The sequence below is a fragment of the Pseudophryne corroboree genome, chromosome 1, assembly GCF_028390025.1.
Source record: "Pseudophryne corroboree isolate aPseCor3 chromosome 1, aPseCor3.hap2, whole genome shotgun sequence".
NCBI lineage: Eukaryota > Metazoa > Chordata > Amphibia > Anura > Myobatrachidae > Pseudophryne > Pseudophryne corroboree.
The window spans coordinates 308,813,178-308,839,353 of record NC_086444.1 but is presented as its reverse complement, the minus strand read 5'-3'; the positions used below and the strand labels follow the sequence as shown (position 1 = coordinate 308,839,353).

General features: G+C 47.1%; 1 protein-coding gene across 3 annotated transcripts in view; it reads left to right on the top strand.

Moving 5' to 3' along the window:
* The window catches only part of CFAP251 (cilia and flagella associated protein 251), a 263,063-nt gene that overhangs the window by 28,073 nt on the left and 208,814 nt on the right, over window positions 1-26,176 (top strand). For 2 of the 3 annotated variants that reach the window (XM_063964472.1, XM_063964474.1), the window contains 2 exons: window positions 4,957-5,253; window positions 17,682-17,822. In XM_063964472.1, coding sequence (XP_063820542.1) covers window positions 4,957-5,253; window positions 17,682-17,822 — 438 coding nt within the window. The remainder of the gene's footprint in view (window positions 1-4,956; window positions 5,254-17,681; window positions 17,823-26,176) is intronic. The other variant, XM_063964473.1, reaches the window with a different exon arrangement.

Genomic DNA, 26,176 nt, shown 5'->3' with positions numbered 1-26,176 from the left:
ATGATAATAAGGTTTCTGGTCATCCGGGTATCACTAAGACCTTGGAGTTAATCTCTCGCTCAATGTGGTGGCCTAATCTTTCTAAAGATGTGAGGGAATTTGTCCGTTCCTGTCAGGTTTGTGCTCAGTACAAGGTATCTCGATCGTTGCCGGTCGGGCAACTCATGCCTCTAGCCATTCCTCTCAGGCCATGGTCACATATATCCATGGATTTTGTGGTGGACCTTCCTCTTTCAGCTGGGTTCCGAGTCATTTGGTTGGTAGTAGACCATTTTAGTAAGATGGCCCACTTCATTGCTCTTCCCCGATTACCCTCCGCTCAAGGGTTGGCAGTTTTGTTTCTCTGCCATGTCTTCCGGCTCCATGGTTTACCCATGGATATTGTCTCTGATCGGGGACCACAATTCATTGCCCGTTTCTGGAGACGTTTTTGTGCCTCATTAAATATGAAACTCTCTTTAACATCTGGGTACCATCCACAGTCTAACGGACAAACTGAACGTGTTAATCAGTCATTAAAACAGTATTTATGACTATATTCGGCCAAACTTCAGAATGATTTCTCTGAATTTCTTCCTTTGGCCGAGTTTGCCTATAATAACTCTTGTCATTCTTCCACCAAGGAGTCTCCATTCTTTTCGGTCCTGGGCTTTCATCCTAGAGTCAATTATTTTTACCCTCATTTTCCAGTCTGTTCGTTGACCTTAACTTCCCGTCTCAGAATGATTTGGAAAAAGGTGCACCTTCCCCTTAAGAAGGCTGCCTTCTGAGGAAAGATTTTTTCAGATAGGGTCTGACGCCCATGCACTTTTAAGGTGGGAGATAAGGTGTGGATGTCAACCCGCAACATCAAGCTCCGACAACCCTCGGCTAGATTGGGACCCAAATTTATTGGTCCGTTCCTTATCGTAAAGAAGGTCAATCCAGTTGCTTTTCGGCTACGCTTGCTAAATCACTCAAAATTGGCAATACTTTTCATTGTTCCCTTCTGAAGCAATATATTTCTTCCAGGAGATTCCCTCGGAAAACTTCTCAGGGTAGACCTCCGGTGGATGTTCAGGGGCAACGAGTTTTTGGTGGAGAAGGTTTTAGATTCCAAAGTTTCTCGAGGCCGGCTGTATTTTTTGGTTCACTGGAAAGGCTATGGCCCGGAGGAAAGGTCTTGGGTCCTTGATAAGGATCTACATGCCCCTAAACTTAAGAAATTATTCTTTCAGGAATTTCCTCAGAAACCCGGCTTTAGGGGTACTTTAACCCCTCCTCAAGGGGGGGGTACTGTTAGGTGCCGCGGTCCGCGGCGCCGCTCGGTCTGCTTCCGAGCGACGCTCACGGCCGCCGCACCTCCCTCGCTGCCCGCCCGGCGCCTAGCAACGCCAGGACGCCGCGCATACTGTAGCCGCCGGGTCCCTGGCAACGCTAGGACGCCGGGCGTCCTCAGCCGCCGGGTCCATGGCAACGGGGACGCCATTGGCGGACCGCGTTCCTCGTTGCCAGATAAGACTGATTAGTTGTTCGTGCAGCAGGGCAGCTGCATGGCAACTATTAATTAGGGTCTGGGGGCTGGTCTTGCTGGCCCTCCTGTCATTGGCCAGCAGGGCCTTTTTATGAGAGCCAGCACACTGCAGCCTCGCTGGTGATAGCTTCCTGTATGCTGTTCCTGCCTTGCAAAGTTTGTTCCTGGTCTGCTGTATCTGGTCGATCCTGCTCCCCTTGCTCCTGAGTCCTGGAGTTCTGAAGCCGGTCCTGGGAATCCTTCCAGTCCAAGTGAACCTGTTGCAGTCATCTGGGGGTTCTTGCTTATTGGGGTTCTCTCTCGGTTTCGTGAGTAGCGGCTTCTGCCGCGTGTTGCGGCCTAGGCCGCTTAGTCCTTGCGTTTGTTTTGTACTGGTGTTTTTGCGGAGGTTTCCACTTTTCACTGTCCTCCCCGGTACACGACGGTGCCGTGTGGGGTGTGGACAGTGGTATCTTTTGTTGTTCTTTTCCTTTGGCGGCGTGCCGCACATATATTTAGTTTTAGGGTTGTTAGTAGCCCCTAGCCTTCTGTTTGCTTTAGTTAGAGGTCCCCTTGTTATTATCCTGTCTCGGTTCACGCCTTGTCTCACTCTAAGACCTGGGGGCATCGGAGTTGGGCAGACCTAATCCGCCCTTCAAACGCGGCTGCCGTGGGCCCAAGAAACCATAGTCACGCAGGCGTGAACTGACCACACGGGTGAACAATGGAGGTAGGGTGCTAGGGGCTATTTCCATACCACACCTTATTTCAGCGTCACGTCCTGGTGCTCTGGACTCACTACGCAACATCTCTCTTGTTCTGAGCACCAGGAATGTAACAATCTCCAGTCCGGAAGGGGGGGATTTTATGGTGTCGGTCAACATAAAGGATGCGTACCTACATGTCCCCATATATCCTCCTCATCAGGCGTACCTGAGGTTCGCTGTTCAGGATTGTCACTACCAATTTCAGACGTTGCCGTTTGGTCTTTCCACGGCCCCGAGGATTTTCACCAAGGTAATGTCGGAAATGATGGTGCTCCTGCGCAAGCAAGGGGTCACAATTATCCCGTACTTGGACGATCTCCTGATAAAGGTGAGATCACAGGAGCAGTTACTGAAAAGCGATGCGCTCTCCCTGCAGGTGCTGCAACAGCATGGCTGGCTCCTAAATTTACAAAAGTCGCAGTTGATTCCAACAACTCGGCTATCGTTTTTGTGCATGATTCTGGACACCAACCTGCAGAGGATGTTTCTCCCGTTGGAAAAAGCTCAGGAAATCCAGAACATGGTCAAGGAACTTCTGAAACCGCCAAGAGTGTCGATTCATCACTGCACTCTAGTGCTGGGAAAAATGGTGGCAGCCTACGAGGCCATTCCATGCAAGAACGTTTCAGTGGGACCTGCTGGACAAGTGGTCCGGGTCCCATCTGCAGATGCACCGGAAGATAAGCCTGTCCCCCAGGGCCAGGGTTTCTCTCCTGTGGTGGCTCCAAAGTTCTCACCTTCTAGAGCAGGGGTGGGGAACCTTTTTTCTACCGAGGGCCATTTGGATATTTATAAAATCCTTCGGGGGGCCATACAAAAATTCTCAACTTAAAAAATGACCCTGCCCCCCAGTAGGTCTGCCCCTTAGAGGTACTGTGTGTGCCACAAAAAATGGGTGTGGCCAGTTAAAATGGGACGTGATACACATATGCCCCCAATAGTGCAATGCCAGATCCACAATTGCCCCCACAGTGCCAGGTATACAAATGCCCCTCACAGTGCCCGGTATACAAATGCCCCTTACAGTGCCCGGTATACAAATGCCCCTCACAGTGCCAGGTATACAAATGCCCCTCACTGTGCCAGGTATACATATGCCCCTCACCGTGCCAGGTATACATATGCCCCCCACAGTGCCAGGTATACAGATGCCCCCACAGTGCCAGGTATACAGATGCCCCCACAGTGCCAGGTATACAAATGCCCCCCACAGTGCCAGGTCTACAAATGCCCCTCATAGTGCCAGGTATATAAATGCCCCTCACAGTGCCAGGTATACAAATGCCCCTCACAGTGCCAGGTATACAAATGCCCCTCATCGTGCCAGGTATACAAATCCCCTCACCGTGCCAGGTATACATATGCCCCTCACCGTGCCAGATGCCCCCCACAGTGCCAGGTATACTGATGCCCCCCACAGTGCCAGGTATACAGATGCCCCCACAGTGCCAGGTATACAGATGTTCCCCCCCACCCATGCTGCTTACCGCTGCTGCTGCTTGCTGACAGGGAGGAGAGCGCAGCTATGTCGGGTGGCGGCGGCGGCGTGTAGGACTTCAAACCAGCCGCCGGTGCGAGAGCCAATCAGAGCTCGCGGGCCGGCAGCCGCGGCTCCTGATTGTCTGCCGGTCCGCGAGCTCTGATTGGCTCACGAACCGGCGGCTGGTGTGAAGTCCTACACGCCACCGCCACCCGACATAGCCGCGCTCTCCTCCCATGGTCCTTTTGGAGTCCCCAGCATCCTCTAGGACGTATGAGAAAATAGGATTTTAATACCTACCGGTTAATCCTTTTCTCTTAGTCCGTAGAGGATGCTGGGCGCCCGTCCCAGTGCGGACTCTATCTGCAGTAATTGTATATAGTTATTGCTTATGTTACACAAAGGTTGGGTTTTGGTAAGGTTCAGCCTGTTGCTGATCTCGTTGGTTCACGCTGTTAACTGGTGTTAGTGTAATGCCATGTTGTACGGTGTGTTGTGGTGTGAGCTGGCATGTATCTCACCCTTAGTTTAACAAAATCCTTTTCCTCGAAATGTCCGTCTCCTCTGGGCACAGTTCCTATAACTGAGGTCTGGAGGAGGGGCATAGAGGGAGGAGCCAGTTCACGCCCATTTAAAGTCTTAAAGTGCCCATGTCTCCTGCGGATCCCGTCTATACCTCATGGTCCTTTTGGAGTCCCCACCATCCTCTACGGACTAAGAGAAAAGGATTTACCGGTAGGTATTAAAATCCTATTTTTTTTTTTAAGTATTCCTACTTTGCAGCATTTTTTTCCACACCTGCCTTAAACTTTTGCACAGTTCTGTATATTTTGATATTTTATATTGTCTTGATATCTGGTTAGTACATTTAGGGCTTGTAGTGGTGGGGTATTTTGCCTTTTGTACTTCTCTTCACCTTCGGCTATGTGAGCCCGAATGGCGCCTTTGGGTTCTTGTTATATTATATTTTAATAATATGGACTACTCTGTATATCCTGGATCCAGTGATGTGTCCTTCACGTCTATATACTGTCCCATGTATTATTTACTGTATGTCACCTTTGTTTACTCATGTCTGCCACATTTCTTTTGCTTATTTTATTTTATTGTTGGGTGTTTTCCAAAAAAACGACTTAATAAAAGAAAATAACAACGTTATTTTCAAATGATGCCACATATTTTTTGTAATTTTCACTATTTATGTTCTTTGTTGTTAGCAGGATGCTGCAGATGAAAAGAATTTGGATAAGGAAAAAGATGAATTAGAGGGTAGCAATCCGCCACATGAGGAATCTGACATCTCAGTGTATAATCAGACTTTACAGTTAAGTGCCACAGAGAGACGAGGGTCAGCCGATGAAAACTCAATTTCTGTTGACCTCAATGAAAAAGTGGCTATAGAAGAAAATGTAGGGAATAAGGAAAGTCCAGCAGATGAAGACTCACTGGTTTACACTGCTACGCCAAGGACTGTGTTTGAAGATGTAAACTCCACTTCTACAGATAGACCTCTTGTGAGTATTGTAAAGCATCACTAGTACTCTGTCAATTATACAAATATTACCTAAAGTGCATAGCTGTCACTGCTATTGTATGTACATTGTTATGTCGCTATTTCTCTGAACACCATGATTTGTAGCATAGTGATATCGTGAAATAAACCATTATTTGCATTAAACCTTATTTCTTTATATACTTTAGTTTTCTATCATTATAGCTGACTACCCTATGCCCAGATATCTGTTGGCAGGGCCGGACTGCCCATCTGACACTTCTGGCAAATGCTAGAAGGGCTGGTGGGCCTTTCCAGTCACACAGAGAGCCAGGAAGGCTGCAGCCTACGGCTCTCTGGTCTGGCTGCTCCCCCGCCCGAAGCGTGCATCTCTATGGAAATGGGGGCGTACTGCAAGTCCACGACCCTCTGACTCGCGGCACGCCACCTTGGGCAGTGTCCGCGCGCCTCCTTTCACGGTGGGTGCGTCCCTTTCATGTGGCAAGTGCACGCACATGCCAGGGTTGGTTTTTGGCCCCAGTCCAGTCCTGTCAGTTGGTGTTTAGAGTCTGCACAGGAATGGACAGAATAGCATATGTTTATATATTTTCTAGGTTTTATAAGTCTATTACCAATCTATGGCTATGTATTAAGCAGAGTGTTAAGGTGGGTACACACTGATGGATATATCTGCCGATCAATTGATCTGCAGATATATCTATGGACGGATCGGGCAGTGTGCTGTGCATACACACTGCCCGATCCGTCGGGGACTGCTGTCATGAACTGGGCGGGCGCGTACACACGCCCGCCCAGTTCAGCTGTTAATCACCGCCGGCTGCCGCTGCATGTGTACGGGCTATCGGCCGACCGCACGTACACACACAGCGACGTGCCAATATATTGGTAGATATATTGGCCGTCGGCTGTGCTGCGGGGCCGACACTATGTCTGGGAACGACTGAGTTCACAGACATATCGCCCGTACACACTGGCTGACGGACCCGCGATATATCGGCCATTCAAGAGAACGGCCGATATATCGGCCAGTTTGTACCCGCCTTTAGTCTATCTGGGGCACACTTGTATGTATTCATACAAAAAATAATTATTAATACATAACTTTTAAAGATCAGAAGGCTATTGACACAAAATAAAATATTAAAATGTTATTAAATTGATGAATTCATTTGAAAATAAAGACAATGTTTAGAGTGAAAATATATGTTGTTTAGAGCAAAAATTCATCCCTTAGGTTTTAACATAACGAGAGCAAAACAGCATATATCTTCACTCTAAACATCGTCTTTATTTTCAAATTAATTAATCTATTTAATAACATTTTAATATTTTATTTTGTGTCAATATCCTTCTGATCTTTAAAAGTTATGTATTATTAATTATTTTTTGTATGAATACATAAGTGTACCCCAGAAAGACTAACAGCCCGCTTGCTCAAACCCCTTTATGAATACCCCAATGCCCATCAAGGTGGTTAGTGGTGTGCCCATGCTCTGTGACTGTCCGTTCTGAGCAGAGATACCAAACCCTGTTCAGCAAATCAATGGGGGATCATTATTCTCTGTAGTAAATGTAATGCTTACATATGAGCAAGAGGTGTTCATGGTCCATCGTGCATTAATCACAATATCCGTTTTTCTTTAAAATACAGTTACTACATTGATGCCTAATTTCCAAGCCACAATGGTAGCACAGTTGTTAGCATTGCTATCATACAGCACAGGAGTAATTCATTTGATTCCAGACGAGGCCCTGTTTGTGCGAAATGTATATGGTGTCGTCGTCCCCCCCCCTCCCGTGTTTGTGTTTGTTCCCTCCTGCTTTCCAGTTTTCAGCTATACTCCAAAAATATAATGGTGCGTCAATGGGCTTCTGTAACTCTTTATAATTTGATACAGTGTTATAAAAAGCAAACAAAAACGGTAATGCTGGGCATACACGCTACAATTATCTGGCCGATCCGCCCGATAACAGCGGAACAGGCAGATAATTGCAGCATGTATGCAGCGTCCGACCCGAAAATATTGATCGTTGGGCATGCCAGATTGTCCAGCATGTCCCTCTGATTTGATATTTTCTAAGTGTTTGGTCGGCCGCATTGGGCAGTGTATGCCCTCCCACGGCCGACCGATGGACATTACCCTGTTCCTTCACATGGGAAAGGACAGAGAAATGTTTCCTTCCAGGGGGCGGAGCACCGATATCAGGTGACATGCACTGTGAGAGATCTCACAGTGTATGTCCCGGATATCGTCAGGGTCAGATAAAATGCCTGTCGGTATGTGACCGTGTATGACCGGCATAAGCAGGATCTGCTCATACGTTTACTATCTATTGGTAAAGATGAGTTTACTTCATTAAGTTAAATGCCAAAGATTGTTTATTTGTATGGCCATATTGCAGTGGTTTAGTGGAGCAATGTTTGCTTGGCTGACAGTAGATTGAGTATAGAAAGAGAGTAAAGGTGAGTTTCGTGTGAGCTCTATAAATAGGGTTGATCGGTTAAAGTAATTTTGGGAGTTTGAGTAAGTGGTGCGAGAATTTGATGAGCTTCTCTGAAGAGGTTTTTAAGGAACCTTTGAAGTTTTGGAGTGTAGGGTAAAGTTTTATAACAGAATTTATTGTTGCGAAAAGAAAAAGAAAGAAAAATGCATAATCCATTATCTGTAATAATGTGTCAGTGGTCTTTGTTGAAACAAAGGAAAGTGGAAAGTAGATCTCTTTGTGTATGGCCGGAGGATGCTATGTCTAGGCTACAGGATTGTTTTGAGACGACAGATTGGGAATTATATATTTCTCAGTCTGTTGAAAACTCACAGGTTAATACTGACCATTTAGCTTCAGCAGTACTCTCATACATGCATTGGTGCATTGAGAATGTTACCATCATGAAGAGTATTAAGCAGTTCCTTAACGAGAAGCAATGGATGAACGGTGAGGTGCGTTCTTACTGCATGCTAGAAACCAAGCCTTTAAGGCTAATGATCAGGCAGTATATAGAGAATCTAGATCAACCCTGAAAAAGGGGATTATAAAGGCAAAAAGGGATTATTTAGCAAGGATTGAGTCTACAGTAGGTTTGAGAATTATCTAGACTCTAGGAGCATGTGGAATGGAATCCGAAGTTTGATTGACTGGGAGGTGAACTCTACATTTGATGGGCATATTGATGCTGTTTTATTGGAAGAACTGAATTATTTTTATGCCCATTTTGATAGAGTTAATAAAACTGCTGTTACTAAATTGCCAGCGGATTGTGCTGAAAAGGTGTTAGTATTTTCTGAGGGTGAGGTCAGAAACTGTCTGCTAGGCGCCAGTGTTCAAAAAGCGCCTGGTCCGGATGGCATTCCAGGGAAAGTATTAAAAGGGTGTGCTGATGGAATTTGTTATATTATTACCTATATTTTTAATTTGTCCCACTTGCAGTGCATAGTCCATGATTGTTTTAAAAATATGGTAGTTATCCCAGTTGCAAAAACCTCAAAGGTTACTTATTTAAATGACTAAAGGCCGATATCTTTGACCCAGGGGCGGATTGGCCCACCAGGACACAATGACAGATTCCGATGGGCCGGTCTCATACCCCACTCAGCCAGGCCGATTCACATTCAGGATGGGCTGGCTCACACGGCTTCCAGTACTTGCGGTTCATTGGAACACAATTCGGATATTAGGCTAGAAAAAACTTCCAGATACCGCTAGCCGTGAAAAGTGGTGAAGTTGTTCTACCAACGTGGAACCTAGAGAAAGTTAACCAGCCCAGCAGTATCCTCTCCCTGGCCCCAGCCAAAGGTCTCTTCAACGAGCCCGACCCGGAAGCAGCAGCATAGCGATGGTCGGAGCCGGGTTCACTACACCCACTGCCACCATAGCTCCCGCACTCACACTGAAGGGGACCTGGCAGAGAGGTTATTTTTAATTACATTATTTGCATTATCATGATTATGTAAGGGTTAGGGCGTCCCCGGTCACAGTGTATGGTTTGGGGACTGGTCAGGAGCAGGATGTACCCTGTTCTCATGATGCCAGCTGATCAGGCTGCACTCACAGCCAGCCCTGGGACACTTTCTAATGCAAAGTCCTTCAGCTCTATAGCTGCCCAATGTCTGTCCATGATGATGGGCCTATTTATGTAATGCGGTGACTATGGATGTAATGTGGTACTATTTGTGTAATGAGGTGCTATAGATGTAATGTGGTGCTAGTTGTGTAGTGCGGTTCTAAACATGTAATGTGGTGCTAGTCGTATAGTGCGGTGCTATACCTGTAATGTGGTGCTATTTGTGTAATGCAGTGCTGTACGTGTAGTGCGGTGCTACACAGGTAATGCGGTGCTATTGTGTAATGCGGTGCTATTCATGTAATAATGTGGTGGCTATGTATGTAATCAGGGGTGGATTGGCCACTGGGACAGATTCCGCTGCGCTAGTCCCCTGTGTCTGTGTTTCACTACTTGTGTGTGCTCCCTCCCTGTACTGTGCTGTTTGTAGTGTATGCTCCCCCTCCCTGTACTGTGCTGTATGTAGTGTATGCTCCCCCTCCCTTTACTGTGCTGTATGTAGTGTGTGCGCCCTCCCTTTACTGTGCTGTATGTATTGTGTGCTCCCTCCCTGTACTGTGCTGTATGTACTGTGCTCCCGCCCTGTACTGTGCTGTATGTAGTGTGTGCTCCCTCCCTGTAATGTACTGTATGTAGTGTGTACACCTTCCCTTTACTGTGCTGTTTGTAGTGTGTGCGCCCTCCCTTTACTGTGCTGTATGTAGTGTGTGCGCCCTCCCTTTACTGTGCTGTATGTAGTGTCTGCTCCCTCCCTGTACTGTACTGTATGTAGTGTGTGCTCCACCTCCCTGTACTGTGCTGTATGTAGTGTGTACTCCACCTGCCTGTACTACATATAGTGTGTGCTTCCTCCCTGTACTGTGCTGTATGTAGTGTGTGCTCTCTCCCTGTACTGTGCTGTTTGTAGTGTGTGCTCCCTCCCTGTACTGTGCTGTCTGTAGTGTGTGCTCCCTCCCTGTACTGTGCTGTATGTAGTGTGTGCGCCCTCCCTGTACTGTGCTGTATGTAGTGTGTGCTCCCTCCCTGTACTGTGCTGTATGTAGTGTGTGCTCCCCCTCCCTGTACTGTGCTGTATGTAGTGTGTGCTCTCTCCCTATACTGTGCTGTTTGTAGTGTGTGCTCCCTCCCTGTACTGTGCTGTCTGTAGTGTGTGCTCCCTCCCTGTACTGTGCTGTATGTAGTGTGTGCGCCCTCCCTGTGCTGTATGTAGTGTGTGCTCCCTCCCTGTACTGTGCTGTTTGTAGTGTGTGCTCCCTCCATGTACTGTGCTGTATGTAGTGTGTGCTCCCTCCCTGTACTGTGCTGTATGTAGTATGTTGAGAAGTTCGATAGACTTCTTGGAAAGCAGCCACTAACCCCTATTGCACACTGTAACTGAAGCCGCTGCGGCCGCTGTAATAAATTCTTTACCTTCGTACTCTGTCCCCAGTTAGCGTACACAGTCCCGTACTGTGCACGCACTTTGCGTACACACGCCGGAATAGCCGTGCAGCTTACACTCAGTGCATACACACAGACCGACACGCTGAGAGCACGAAGCAGCTCTAGGTGTGGCAATTACACTATACAAACGCTCAACAGAAACTGAATGCGACACCAGTATTTGATTGTAAGTTGTGGTCCAAAGCAGCAACAAGTAATAATATATTTGAAAAAGGGGATTACAATAAGTTACAATATAAATGGTACAACACCATACAATTCAATCACAGAGAGAGAGTCACACCCAATGATACGTACGCTTTGTCGCTTGCACCACCCGGATCCGGTCCCCAGTCGTCTGGCGAGACGACCTATGAGTCTTTAAAAAGCAGAGAGAGAGAGTGACCGGCCCAGGTGCAAGGTTTATATACCCTTGCCCAAAATACAATACAATGGGGTTGTATGCTCTCCACTGATTGGTTGGAGGGATGGTCGTTTACAGTACAGGAGAGGTTATTGGTTGGTTTGAAGAGATGGGCGATGCCTTGATCCAGGGGTGTGTACAGCTGGTCAGCTCTGGATTCCCACCGCATACCAAGTATATAATAAACACAAATATACCTTTAATCTGCCTTTGTGAATAACTATTCGCAACGACATGCGATCTTTTCCAAACCAACACCGGATTATTACTCATAATTATCCGAACACGTAGATACCATGCATGATGCTCTGATCAGTTACTGTCCCCTCGCATACTGTAAAGGTGTATAATTCCCTTGTTGTGCCTTGTAAATAAGTAAAAGTTGCATGAGGGGAAAGGGGAGACTATGTGTAATGTGTGTACTAAGTTTAGGAAATGACAGATATTTCCATGTTCATTAGGTTACTTTGTTATGTTATCTCCAGGCAACATGATCCTACACATGAAATGACCAACCATTCTCAAGATACACACACACACATATATATATATATATATATATATATATATATATATTTATAAGTGTTTCCCTGCTATTATATCAAAGGTTTTCTAGACTGCAGGCTGCCTGTAGTTAATAATTTGAAAACGCAGGCTTATGTGTATCTATTGGGATATTTGTCTCCCATTGTTTTGGCTCCCACCAAATGATGACTTGTTCGGTTTGTGTTTGTCTTTCTTCACAGACCAGGGGGTTTGTTCAAACATTGGAGTGAACAAGACATTGTGTTGGAAGGATGTGCATGTTTGGTTAGATTAGTGTGTGTGTGAACAGTGACTCGACACAGGATGGGCACTGTGGCATGTGTCTAATCATTTCCATTGCAAGTAGGAATCTTTCTGTAATTGCTCATACCATGCCCGTGCGCGCACTCCCGTGGGAGGCGATTGTACGCAATTTGCGAGTATGCGCACGCACGGCAGACTGAGTACATGCATGGATGCCATCTGTGTGGTGTTTGCATGTGGTGTGTGTATTGCAATATTTTCCGACTTCAACAATGTGCTCTTCCTCCCTTTACTGTGCTGTATGTAGTGTGTGCGCCCTCCCTTTACTGTGCTGTATGTAGTGTGTGCTCCCTCCCTGTACTGTACTGTATGTAGTGTGTGCTCCCTCCCTGTACTGTGCTGTATGTAGTGTGTGCGCCCTCCCTTTACTGTGCTGTATGTAGTGTGTGCTGCCTCCCAGTACTGTGCTGTTTGTAGTGTGTGCTCCCTCCCTGTACTGTGCTGTATGTACTGTGTGCTCCCCCTTCCTGTACTGTGCTGTATGTAGTGTGTGCTCCCTCCCTGTACTGTGCTGTATGTAGTGTGTGCCCCCTCGCTGTACTGTGCTGTATGTAGTGTGTGCGCCCTCCCTTTACTGTGCTGTATGTAGTGTGTGCTGCCTCCCAGTACTGTGCTGTATGTAGTGTGTGCTCCCCCTCCCTGTAATGTGCTGTAAGTAGTGTGTGCTCCCTCCCGGCACTGTGCTGTATGTAGTGTGTGCCCCCCCTTCCTGTACTGTGCTGTATGTAGTGTGTGCGCCCTCCCTGTACTGTGCTGTATGTAGTGTGTGCTCCCTCCCAGTACTGTGCTGCTTGTAGTGTGTGCTCCCTCCCTGTACTGTGCTGTATGTAGTGTGTGCCCCCTCGCTGTACTGTGCTGTATGTAGTGTGTGCTCCCCCTCGCTGTAATGTGCTGTAAGTAGTGTGTGCCCCCCCTCCCTGTACTGTGCTGTAAGTAGTGTGTGCCCCCCCTCCCTGTACTGTGCTGTATGTAGTGTGTGCCCCCCTCCCTGTACTGTGCTGTATGTAGTGTGTGCTCCCTCCCTGTACTGTGCTGTATGTAGTGTGTAGAAACAAAGATGTAGGGGGTGGTTCAAACTGGCGCTGTGCAGCTCAGATGTAACAGATTTCGAATTAAATGTCACCACATTTAAATAAACAGACAAAACACAAGAAATTTGAAATACTGTCGTACACCACAAGCGCTAAGGTAAGTAGAATATCACCATAACATCCCTTTTGAGTTGCATGGAAGGTTCTTAGGTCGAAATTGTGTCTCCAGTTCTAATCAATTGTATGTAAGGTCTCCAAACATAGTTGACATGAAAGACAGGATAACAAAAAACAACCAATGTGTGGTAAATGTTGTCAACACTTAAGCAATAGAAAAATAAATCAGACTCCTCTATAAAACTAAGGTGGATCCAAAGCGTACCCCACTCACACTCTAAAGAGGAGGCATTAATCGCATCACGGTTTCTTTATGTGGTTAACCTTTCAATTTCTTATAACACCCAGTGTGATGATTAGGGAATTCAGCCCAACACCTCAATCGTTTGTTGTGGATTCCCAATGGAGGCAGATGATGCGTACCCCAACACTCACACTCAAACGGTTGATGTAAAACACATAAAGGTATCTTTCTCTCCTAGGGGATAATAGTAGTCTGTAATGGCGTACCACAACTCACAGTTTGGACTGCTGTACACCTCCTATCAAGGTATCTTTAGGTCCTGGACAGGGATTTCAGTTTGTGGTTTTAGCTTTGTTCATGGAAACTCCCAATGTGCATCATATGAAAAAAGAAAACAAGCAAACCAATGTGTAGTAGGTTTTGCTAATCTTAAATGCAATGTGTAAATAAATATCTGAGGCAGATAGGTTCAATGCGTACCCCACTCACATATAAAATGGGGGTTCTAAATATATAGCGGTATCTTTGGGGAAGTTCTATTTGATGGTGCAGTAAATACTGGACTCAATAAACCACAGATGTGTTTCCACTAGAAGGTAATTGTGTGCGTACCCCAACACTCACACTTGGGGAGCAGATAAAAAGCCCATAAAGGTATCTTTAACTTCTCAAAGTGGGGGTGATCAATCAATATGGCGTACCCCAACTCACAATTCGATGTGCTGTGTATCTCCCATCAAGGTATCTTTAGGTTCCAGGTGGGAAATATGGCTTGTAGTTCGGACCATGTAGTTATCCGCAAACCCCAAAATTGAAAAAAATATTGGCACTCACAATGGAGTAAGAAGGAAGGTTTACAAATATTTATTTAACAATACACGGGGGGGAAAAAAATTTGAGGAAAGTGTATGAAAAAGATCATACAGCATTACATGGACCAAACCATAAAAGTGGCAAAGAGAAATAAAATCCTCCTTTTTAAATAAAACCAAAATTAAAAAAATAGATAAAATCCAGATGGTATGCTACTCACACTCCTTTTGTCAGACAAAAAGGAGTGTGAGTAGCATACCATCTGGATTTTATCTATTTTTTTAATTTTGGTTTTATTTAAAAAGGAGGATTTTATTTCTCTTTGCCACTTTTATGGTTTGGTCCATGTAATGCTGTATGATCTTTTTCATACATTTTCCTCAAACCCCCCCCCCCCCCCCCCCCCCATGTATTGTTAAATAAATATTTGTAAACCTTCCTTCTTACTCCATTGTGAGTGCCAATATTTTTTTCAATTTTGGGGTTTGCGGATAACTACATGGTCCGAACTACAAGCCATATTTCCCACCTGGAACCTAAAGATACCTTGATGGGAGATACACAGCACATCGAATTGTGAGTTTGGGTACGCCATATTGATTGATCACCCCCACTTTGAGAAGTTAAAGATACCTTTATGGGCTTTTTATCTGCTCCCGGAGTGTGAGTGTTGGGGTACGCACACAATTACCTTCTAGTGGAAACACATCTGTGGTTTATTGAGTCCAGTATTTACTGCACCATCAAATAGAACTTCCCCAAAGATACCGCTATATATTTAGAACCCCCATTTTATATGTGAGTGGGGTACGCATTGAACCTATCTGCCTCAGAGATTTATTTACACATTGCATTTAAGATTAGCAAAACCTACTACACATTGGTTTGCTTGTTTTCTTTTTTCATATGATGCACATTGGGAGTTTCCATGAACAAAGCTAAAACCACAAACTGAAATCCCTGTCCAGGACCTAAAGATACCTTGATAGGAGGTGTACAGCAGTCCAAACTGTGAGTTGTGGTACGCCATTACAGACTACTATTATCCCCTAGGAGAGAAAGATACCTTTATGTGTTTTACATCAACCGTTTGAGTGTGAGTGTTGGGGTACGCATCATCTGCCTCCATTGGGAATCCACAACAAACGATTGAGGTGTTGGGCTGAATTCCCTATTCATCACACTGGGTGTTATAAGAAATTGAAAGGTTAACCACATAAAGAAACCGTGATGCGATTAATGCCTCCTCTTTAGAGTGTGAGTGGGGTACGCTTTGGATCCACCTTAGTTTTATAGAGGAGTCTGATTTCTTTTTCTATTGCTTAAGTGTTGACAACATTTACCACACATTGGTTGTTTTTTGTTATCCTGTCTTTCATGTCAACTATGTTCGGAGACCTTACATACAATTGATTAGAACTGGAGACACAATTTCGACCTAAGAACCTTCCATGCAACTCAAAAGGGATGTTATGGTGATATTCTACTTACCTTAGCGCTTGTGGTGTACGACAGTATTTCAAATTTCTTGTGTTTTGTCTGTATGTAGTGTGTGCTCCCTCCATGTACTGTGCTGTATGTAGTGTGTGCACCCTCCCTGTACTGTGCTGTATGTACTGTGTGCTCCCCTTTCCTGTACTGTGCTGTATGTAGTGTGTGCTCCCCTCCCTGTACTGTGCTGTATGTAGTGTGTGCTCCCTCCCTGTACTGTGCTGTATGTAGTGTGTGCTCCCTCCCTGTACTGTGCTGTATGTAGTGTGTGCTCCCTCCATGTACTGTGCTGTATGTAGTGTGTGCACCCTCCCTGTACTGTGCTGTATGTACTGTGTGCTCCCCTTTCCTGTACTGTGCTGTATGTAGTGTGTGCTCCCTCCCTGTACTGTGCTGTATGTAGTCTGCGCCCCCTTCTTGTACTGTGCTGTATGTAGTGTGTGCTCCCCCTCCCTGTACTGTGCTGTATGTAGTGTGTGCTCCCTCCCTGTACTGTGCTGTATGTAGTGTGTGGTCCCTCCCTGTACTGTGCTGTATGTAGTGTGTGCTCCCGCCCTGTACTGTGCTGTATGTAGTGTGTGCTCCCTCCCTGTTCTGTGCCGTATGTCGTGTGTGCTCCCCCTCCCTGTACTGTGCTGTATGTAGTGTGTGCTCCCTCCCTGTACTGTGCTGTATTTAGTGTGTGCTCCCCCTCCCTGTACTGTGCTGTATGTAGTGTGTGCTCTTTCCCTGAACTGTGCCGTATGTAGTGTGTGCTCCCTCCCTGTACTGTGCTGTATGTAGTGTGTGCTCCCGCCCTGTACTGTGCTGTATGTAGTGTGTGCTCCCTCCCTGTACTGTGCCGTATATAGTGTGTGCTCCCCCTCCCTGTACTGTGCTGTATGTAGTGTGTGCTCCCTCCCTGTACTATGCCGTATATAGTGTGTGCTCCCCCTCCCTGTACTGTGCTGTATGTAGTGTGTGCTCTCTCCCTGAACTGTGCCGTATGTAGTGTGTGCTCCCTCCCTTTACTGTGCTGTATATAGTGTGTGCTCCCGCCCTGTACTGTGCTGTATGTAGTGTGTGCTCCCTCCCTGTACTGTGCCGTTGTAGTGTGTGCTCCCCCTCCCTGTACTGTGCTGTATGTAGTGTGTGCTCTCTCCCTGAACTGTGCCGTATGTAGTGTGTGCTCCCTCCCTGTACTGTGCTGTATGTAGTGTGTGCTCCCTCCCTGTACTGTGCTGTATGTAGTGTGTGCTCCCTCCCTGTACTGTGCTGTATGTAGTGTGTGCTCCCTCCCGGTATTGTGCTGTATGTAGTGTGTGCTCCCTCCCGGTATTGTGCTGTATGTAGTGTGTGCGACCTCCCTTTACTGTGCTGTATGTAGTGTGTGCTCCCTCCCCGTACTGTGCTGTATGTAGTGTGTGCTCACCCTTCCTGTACTGTGCCGTATGTAGTGTGTGCTCCCCCTTCCTGTACTGTGCCGTATGTAGTGTGTGCTCCCCCTTCCTGTACTTTGCCGTATGTAGTGTGTGCTCCCTCCCGGTATTGTGCTGTATGTAGTGTGTGCGACCTCCCTTTACTGTGCTGTATGTAGTGTGTGCTCGCCCTCCCTGTACTTTGAAACATATAAGGTAAAAAAAGGGGGTTTGTAGAATGAAAAATCAATCAAATTAGAAGTACATTAAAGGCATGACCGCAGTGTCAGTAGACACTGAAAGTGGGCAAGATCTGTTAGAGCCCTTAGGCAAACTTTCAACCAACTACCTCAATAAAGCCCCCCACCCTCACTTTTTAAAGACAGCACAGGGACAGCTGATCATAATTAGTTTTGGTGCCAGAAGGCCTCAGCAATGCCCCTCAAGGTGCTAGATCCCTAGGCAGTTGCCTAATGGCAACGCATTCCGTAACTCTATAATACAGAATAATTGCACCTTATAAGAGATTCTATTCATACGTCGATAAAGAATACAAAAATAGTTTGTGTTTGTACTTGCAGAACTTGGCATGGTCTTTTGGCATGAACAGCAAAATCCCTATTTATAATCTGCATGATGAAGAATATCAAGTGGCTGTATATGTGTGTGCTCATACTGCAGTGATCCATGACTTCTCTCTTAACCGGCAACGACACCTACAGGTAGGAGCTGGGTATCATCTGTGTTGCATGTTGCAATATTCTTGTGTACTGGAAATAGAAAACATAATTTTACAGCAGTACTTAGAACAAAGGTGAACTGTCATTATAGTGAGGATTGCATTATATAGAGCAGGCCTGTATATGATGGAATAAATACAATATTAATGCATTTCTCTTACGGGAGCTGACCATGCAGTAACCAGAGGTGGGTTTGTAAGTGTGGAAGAAGCACTGAGTACTTGGGTGATAAATCATTGTTTTAGGTTAACGGACCCTCGCTGCACATTTGTGTACACATGTTGCTGTAACCACTGGGAGGTGACAGTTTGTTAAGCACATATATTGCACATAAAGTCTTATATGTATAGAAACATACAACTCTATGGAAGAAAGCTTATCTAAGATATTTCAATTTCTGACTGGTTAAATAAAACACACTGAGACTAGAGATGTGCGGCGAACACTTTTCGTGTTTTGGTTTTGTATCTGGTTCCTCGTTCGTGTTTTGGATCTGGATTGGTTTTGCCAAAACCACCCTTTCGGTGTTTTGGTTGATTTTTGGAAAAAAACCCCACATAAAAACAGCTAAAATCACAGAATTTGGGGGTAATTTTTATCCTACGGTATTATTAACCTCAATAACATTAATTTCCACTCATTTCCAGTCTATTCTGAACACCTCACAATATTGTTTTTGGGCCAAAAGGTTGCACCGAGGTCACTGGATGACTAAGCTAAGCGACCCAATTGGGCGGCACAAACACCTGGCCCATCTAGGAGTGGCAATGCAGTGGCAGACAGGATGGCACTTTTAAAAACTAGGCCTGAAAGAGCACATAGTGCAAAGAAGAAAAAGAGATGCAATGAGGTTGCTGGATGACTTTGCTAAACAACACAAGTGTGCGGCACAAACACCTGGTCCAACTAGGAGTGGCACTTTTTAAAAATAGGCAGATTTGAAAAATAGGCCCCAAACAGCACATCATGCAAAGAAGGAAAAGAGGTGCAATGAGGTAGTTGGATGGCTAAGCTAAGCGACACAAGTGTGCGGCACAAACACCTGGCCCATCTAGGAGTGGCACGCAGTGGCTGAATGTCGAGAGTGGCTCGCAATTTTTTGGGTCACAAACAGCATCTCCTGCACGCCCCTGTCATTTTTTTAAAAATTCTGCACCACCAAATTAATTGTATGTGCAAAACATGGGATGTGCTGGAATTTGCCCAGATATAATGCACTCACAATGTTCGTGGCGTTGTCCAATATCACAAATCCCCAGGAGTGGGGTAAACCATTGTGCGATGATGTCCCTCAGTTTCCGTAAGAGGTTGTCAGCGGTGTGCCTCTTACAGTAAGCGGTGATACATAGCGTAGTCTGCCTAGGAATGAGCTGGCATTGTGAGATGCTGCTGCTGGTGCCGCTGCTGTTGTTCCTGCGGTAGGCAATACATCCACCCAGCGGACTGTCACAGTCATGTAGTCCTTAGTTTGCCCTGCTCCATTTGTCCACATGTCCGTGGTTAAGTGGACACTGGGTACAACCGCATTTTTTAGGACACTGAGGGCACTTTTCTTAATGTTCCTGTACAGTCCGGGAATTGCTTTCCTAGTGAAGTTGAATGTAGATGGGATTTGGTACCGGGGACACACTACCTCTATCAATTGTCTAAATCCCACTGCACTAATGGCGGATACCGGAAACACGTCTAACACCAACATAGCTGTCAAGGCCTCAGTTATCCGCTTTGCAACAGGATGACTGCTGTCATATTTCACCTTCCTCGCAAATGACTGTTGGACAGTCAATTGCTTAGTTGAAGTAGTACAAGTGGTCTTCCAACTTCTCCTCTGGGATGACTATCGTCTCCCAGCAGCAGTATGAGGAAGTAGTTCTTGATCTTTCCCTATTTTATCCTCCAAATTTTTGTTCTCCATTATTTTTCTGGAGTTATATAACAATATGCGGCACAGGAGAGCGTACCCCTACACCACACAGGGCAAACCCTGTAAAAATTATTTGGATTACATATTAATAACCCCTTTATTTGGAGTAAATAATATACAGCACAGGACAGCACCACTGGATTTATACGGCAGCACCACTGGACTGGACTTATATGGCAGTAACCCTGGACTTATACAGCAGTACCACTGGACTTATACGGCAGTACCACTGGACTTATACGGCAGTACCACTGGACTTATACGGCAGTACCACTGGACTTATACGGCACTACCACTGGACTTATACGGCACTACCACTGGACTTATACGGCACTACCACTGGACTTATACGGCACTACCACTGGACTTATACGGCACTACCACTGGACTTATACGGCAGTACCACTGGACTTATACGGCAGTACCACCGGACTTTTACGGCAGTACCACCGGACTTATGGCAGCACAGGACACCACCACTGCACTGGACTTATACAGCAGCAGCACTGGACTTATGGCAGCACAGGACACCACCACTGAACTTATGGCAGCACAGGACACCACCACTGGACTGATGCAGCACAATACAGCACCACTGCACTGGACTTATACAGCAGCAGCACTGGACTTATGGCAGCACAGGACACCACCACAGGACTTATGGCAGCACAGGACACCACCACTGGACTGATGCAGCACAACACAGCACCACTGCACTGGACTTATACAGCAGCAGCACTGGACTTATAGCAGCACAGGACACCACCACAGGACTTATGGCAGCACAGGACACCACCACTGGACTGATGCAGCACAACACAGCACCACTGCACTGGACTTATACAGCAGCAGCACTGGACTTATAGCAGCACAGGACACCACCACAGGACTTATGGCAGCACAGGACACCACCACTGGACTGATGCAGCACAACACAGCACCACTGCACTGGACTTATACAGCAGCACTGGACTTATGGCAGCACAGGACACACCACTGTGACGGGACTGATGCAGCACAAGACACCACCACTGGACTGATGCAGCACAAGACAACACTGGAATGACACATAAGAGCAGGCCACACCACTTTTCCGAACAGACAGACACTGAGGAGAGAGACACGTCCTCTCGCTACACTCTCCAGGTTTGGAGTGAAAATGGCGGCAACGCGCGGCTGTTTATATGGGATCCAAATCCCGCGAGAATCCGACAGCTTGATGATGACGTTTTGCCTCGTTCTGGTTTCCGGGTCTGGCGATAAGTCCCGAGCCGGACTAGGATCCGGGCTCGGGACGTGAAGTTCGGGGGGGTTCGGTTCTCAGAGAACTGAACCTGCTCATCTCTAACTGAGACGTGTACATGAAACTAGTATCTACTTTTTATACAATTATGTGTTATTTACAAAACAAAAAATAAATATATGGAATGTATCCACAGTCAAACTTGTATTAATATAAAGTGTCCATGATTTTCTATATAGATTAAGCAATTAATTTGCTAAGAAGCTATTTGGAATATGGGCTAAAGCCAAATTTTCCAGCTCTAGGAAACCTGAAATAATAACAACTGTTAAACAGATCTTATGGAAAGGGGATTATATTGGGCATGGGTCATTAGGTCGACCACACTTAGGTTGACAGTCATTAGGTCGACCACTATTAATTTTTCCGTGTCGACCTAATGCATGTCCACCAATAGTGGTCAACCTAATGACTGTCGACCTAAGTGTGGTTCAGCTAATGACTGTATCCCATTATATTAGTCCGATGAAAGAATTGCTCAGGCATATAAATAAGTGACATTTTTTTGCCAGGCTTACAGGAATGTAAAGCAGGGAGTTATGTATTTCAAACTGTTTTATCCCTTATCCATAGCTCCCAACTTTTCATTTCTCGAAAGAGAGATACGCGCGGGGAAGCAGCGCGCGCTCCCGAAAAAGAGGTGTGGCCTGAGAAAGGAGAGGACCCGCGATCGCGAGCCACGCCCCCGTTTTCGGCACTAAGGGGGCATGCCCAGCGCTCTGTGAGCCGCTGGCATACTCCCTCTCCCTCTGACTTCAGACTACCTATTTCTCATAGGTTTTATGTTGTATATAAATTTAATGTTTAATAAAACTAGTGGTCCTCCAAATGTGTGAATTAATAAGAATATTTAAGAAGGCCCGTATAATCTAATCACATTTATTAAGACTCACATTTACACAAACAAGTCACAAGCAATAATATACAAGCTTTCAGAATAAATGTTAGCATAAATATTTGTTCTCCCTCTCACAGATATGTATATGAATAAAAAATAAGATTTTACTCACCGGTAAATCTATTTCTCGTAGTCCGTAGTGGATGCTGGGAACTCCGTAAGGACCATGGGGAATAGACTGGCTCCGCAGGAGACTGGGCACTCTAAAAGAAAGATTAGTTACTATCTGGTGTGCACTGGCTCCTCCCACTATGACCCTCCTCCAGACCTCAGTTAGGATACTGTGCCCGGAAGAGCTGACACAATAAGGAAGGATTTTGAATCCCGGGTAAGACTCATACCAGCCACACCAATCACACCGTATAACTCGTGATACTATACCCAGTTAACAGTATGAAATACAACTGAGCCTCTCAACAGATGGCTCAACAATAACCCTTTAGTTAGGCAATAACTATATACAAGTATTGCAGACAATCCGCACTTGGGATGGGCGCCCAGCATCCACTACGGACTACGAGAAATAGATTTACCGGTGAGTAAAATCTTATTTTCTCTGACGTCCTAGTGGATGTTGGGAACTCCGTAAGGACCATGGGGATTATACCAAAGCTCCCAAACGGGCGGGAGAGTGCGGATGACTCTGCAGCACCGAATGAGAGAACTCAAGGTCCTCCTCAGCCAGGGTATCAAATTTGTAGAATTTAGCAAACGTGTTTGCCCCTGACCAAGTTGCAGCTCGGCAAAGTTGTAAAGCCGAGACCCCTCGGGCAGCCGCCCAAGATGAGCCCACCTTCCTCGTGGAATGGGCTTTCACTGATTTAGGATGCGGCAATCCAGCCGCAGAATGCGCCAGCTGAATTGTTCTACAAATCCAGCGAGCAATAGTCTGCTTAGAAGCAGGAGCACCTATTTTGTTGGGTGCATACAGGATAAAAAGCGAGTCAGTTTTCCTGACTCCAGCCGTCCTGGAAACATAAATTTTCAAGGCCCTGACTACGTCCAGTAACTTGGAATCCTCCAAGTCCCTAGTAGCCGCAGGCACTACAATAGGTTGGTTCAAGTGAAAAGCTGATACCACCTTAGGGAGAAACTGGGGACGAGTCCTCAATTCTGCCCTATCCATATGGAAAATCAGATAAGGGCTTTTACATGACAAAGCCGCCAATTCTGACACACGCCTGGCCGAAGCCAAGGCCAATAACATGACCACTTTCCACGTGAGATATTTCAGATCCACAGTCTTAAGTGGCTCAAACCAATGTGATTTTAGGAGACTCAACACCACGTTGAGATCCCAAGGTGCCACAGGAGGCACAAAAGGGGGCTGAATATGTAGCACTCCCTTTACAAATGTCTGAACTTCAGGCAGTGAAGCCAGTTCTTTCTGGAAGAAAATCGACAGAGCCGAAATCTGGACCTTAATGGAACCCAATTTTAGGCCCATAGTCACTCCCGACTGTAGGAAGTGCAGAAAACGACCCAGCTGAAATTCCTCTGTTGGGGCCTTCCTGGCCTCACACCACGCAACATATTTTCGCCAAATACGGTGATAATGATTTGCGGTTACAGCTTTCCTGGCTTTTATCAGCGTAGGAATGACTTCTTCCGGAATGCCCTTTTCCTTTAGGATCCGGAATTCAACCGCCATGCCGTCAAACGCAGCCGCGGTAAGTCTTGGAACAGACAGGGCCCCTGCTGTAGCAGATCCTGTCTGAGCGGTAGAGGGCATGGGTCCTCTGATATCATTTCTTGAAGTTCTGGGTACCAAGCTCTTCTTGGCCAATCCGGAACCACGAGTATCGTTCTTACTCCTCGCCAGTGGTGCAAGTGGGCGGGTACGGCGTACCCGTAAGAATTTAGCTGTGGGTACGCCGTACCCACACCGACGGGCCGCCGCTCCTCTTCCTTCCCTCCCCTGCTCCACGCCGTCCCCGCCGCAACGCCGCACCCGCCATCCCCGCCGCACCGCCGCTGATGTGAGGGAAGGAGAGCGCAGCCTGCGCCTCTCCTTCCCCTCAGTCTCCGGTGGGTGTCTCAGTTTACTTCAGCGCCGATCCGTGAGCCAATCAGAGCTCGCACCCGCGAGCTCTGATTGGCTCACGGATCGGCGCTGAATTAAACTGAGACACCCGCCGGAGACTGAGGGGAACGAGAGGCGCAGGCTGCGCTCTCCTTCCCTCACATGACAGACAGGACGGCGACGGCAGCGGTGAGTAGGGGAGGGGGGCATGTTTACCTGGCACTGGGGGGGGGGCATGTTATACCTGGCACTGGGGGGGGCATGTATACCTGGCACTGGGGGCATATCTGGCACAGGGGGGCATATATACCTGGCACTGGGGGATATCTGGCACAGGGGGGCATGTTATACCTGGCACTGGGGGATATCTGGCACAGGGGGGCATGTTATACCTGGCACTGGGGGATATCTGGCACAGGGGGGCATGTTATACCTGGCACTGGGGGATATCTGGCACTGGGGGGGCATGTTATACCTGGCACTGGGGGATATCTGGCACTGGGGGCATATCTGGCACAGGGGGGGGTATATATACCTGGCACTGGGGGATATCTGGCACAGGGGGGCATGTATACCTGGCACTGGGGGCATATCTGGCACAGGGGGGCATATATACCTGGCACTGGGGGATATCTGGCACAGGGGGGCATGTATACCTGGCACTGGGGGATATCTGGCACTGGGGGGGCATGTTATACCTGGCACTGGGGGATATCTGGCACTGGGGGGGCATGTATACCTGGCACGGGGGGATATCTGGCACTGGGGGCATATCTGGCACAGGGGGGCATATATACCTGGCACTGGGGGATATCTGGCACAGGGGGGCATGTATACCTGGCACTGGGGGATATCTGGCACTGGGGGCATATCTGGCACTGTAGGGGCATTTCTGTATCTGGCACGGGGGGCAATGTATATCTGACACAGTGGGGGCATTTGTGTATCTGGCACTGTGGGGCAATGTGTATCTGACACTGTGAGGCAATGTATGGCACTCTGGGGGCATTTCTGTATCTGGCACTGTGGGGCAATGTGTATCTGGCACGGTGGGGCAATGTGTATCTGGCACTCTGGGGACATTTGTGTATCTGGCACTGTGGGGCAATGTGTATCTGGCACTGTGGGGCAATGTGTATCTGGCACTGTGGGGCAATGTGCATCTGGCACTGTGGGGCAATGTGCATCTGGCACTGTGGGGCAATGTGTATCTGGCACTGTGAGGCAATGTGTATCTGACACTCTGGGGACATTTGTGTATCTGGCACTCTGGGGACATTTGTGTATCTGGCACTGTGGGGCAATGTGTTTCTGGCACTGTGGGGTTATGTGTATCTGGCACTGTGGGGCAATGTATATCTGGCACTGTGGGGCAACGTGTATCTGACACTATTGGGGTTATACGTGTATCTGCCCCTCCCCCATATGTGTATCACGCCCCCATTTTCATTGGCCACGCCCCATGTGGCATTTGGCCACACCCATTTTTTGCGCGCGCGCCGCGCACACAGTACCCGTAAGACATTTTTTCTACTTGCACCACTGCTCCTCGCCTTCTTATTATTCTCAGTACCTTTGGTATGAGAGGCAGAGGAGGGAACACATAAACCGACTGGTACACCCACGGTGTCACTAGAGCGTCCACAGCTATTGCCTGAGGGTCCCTTGACCTGGCGCAATATCACTTTAGCTTTTTGTTGAGGCGGGACGCCATCATGTCCATCTGTGGCCTTTCCCAACGGTTTACCAACAGTTGGAAGACTTCTGGATGAAGTCCCCACTCTCCCGGGTGTAGGTCGTGTCTGCTGAGGAAGACTGCTTCCCAGTTGTCCACTCCCGGAATGAACACTGCTGACAGTGCTAAGACGTGATTTTCCGCCCATCGGAGAATCCTTGTGGCTTTTGCCATCGCCATCCTGCTTCTTGTGCCGCCCTGTCGGTTTACATGGGCGACTGCCGTGATGTTGTCTGATTGGATCAGTATCGGCTGGTTTTGAAGCAGGGGCCTTGCCTGACTTAGGGCATTGTAAATGGCCCTCAGTTCCAGAATATTTATGTGTAGGGACGACTTCTGACTTGACCAAAGTCCTTGGAAATTTCTTCCCTGTGTGACTGCCCCCCAGCCTCGAAGGCTGGCATCCGTGGTCACCAGGACCCAGTCCTGTATGCCGAATCTGCGGCCCTCTAG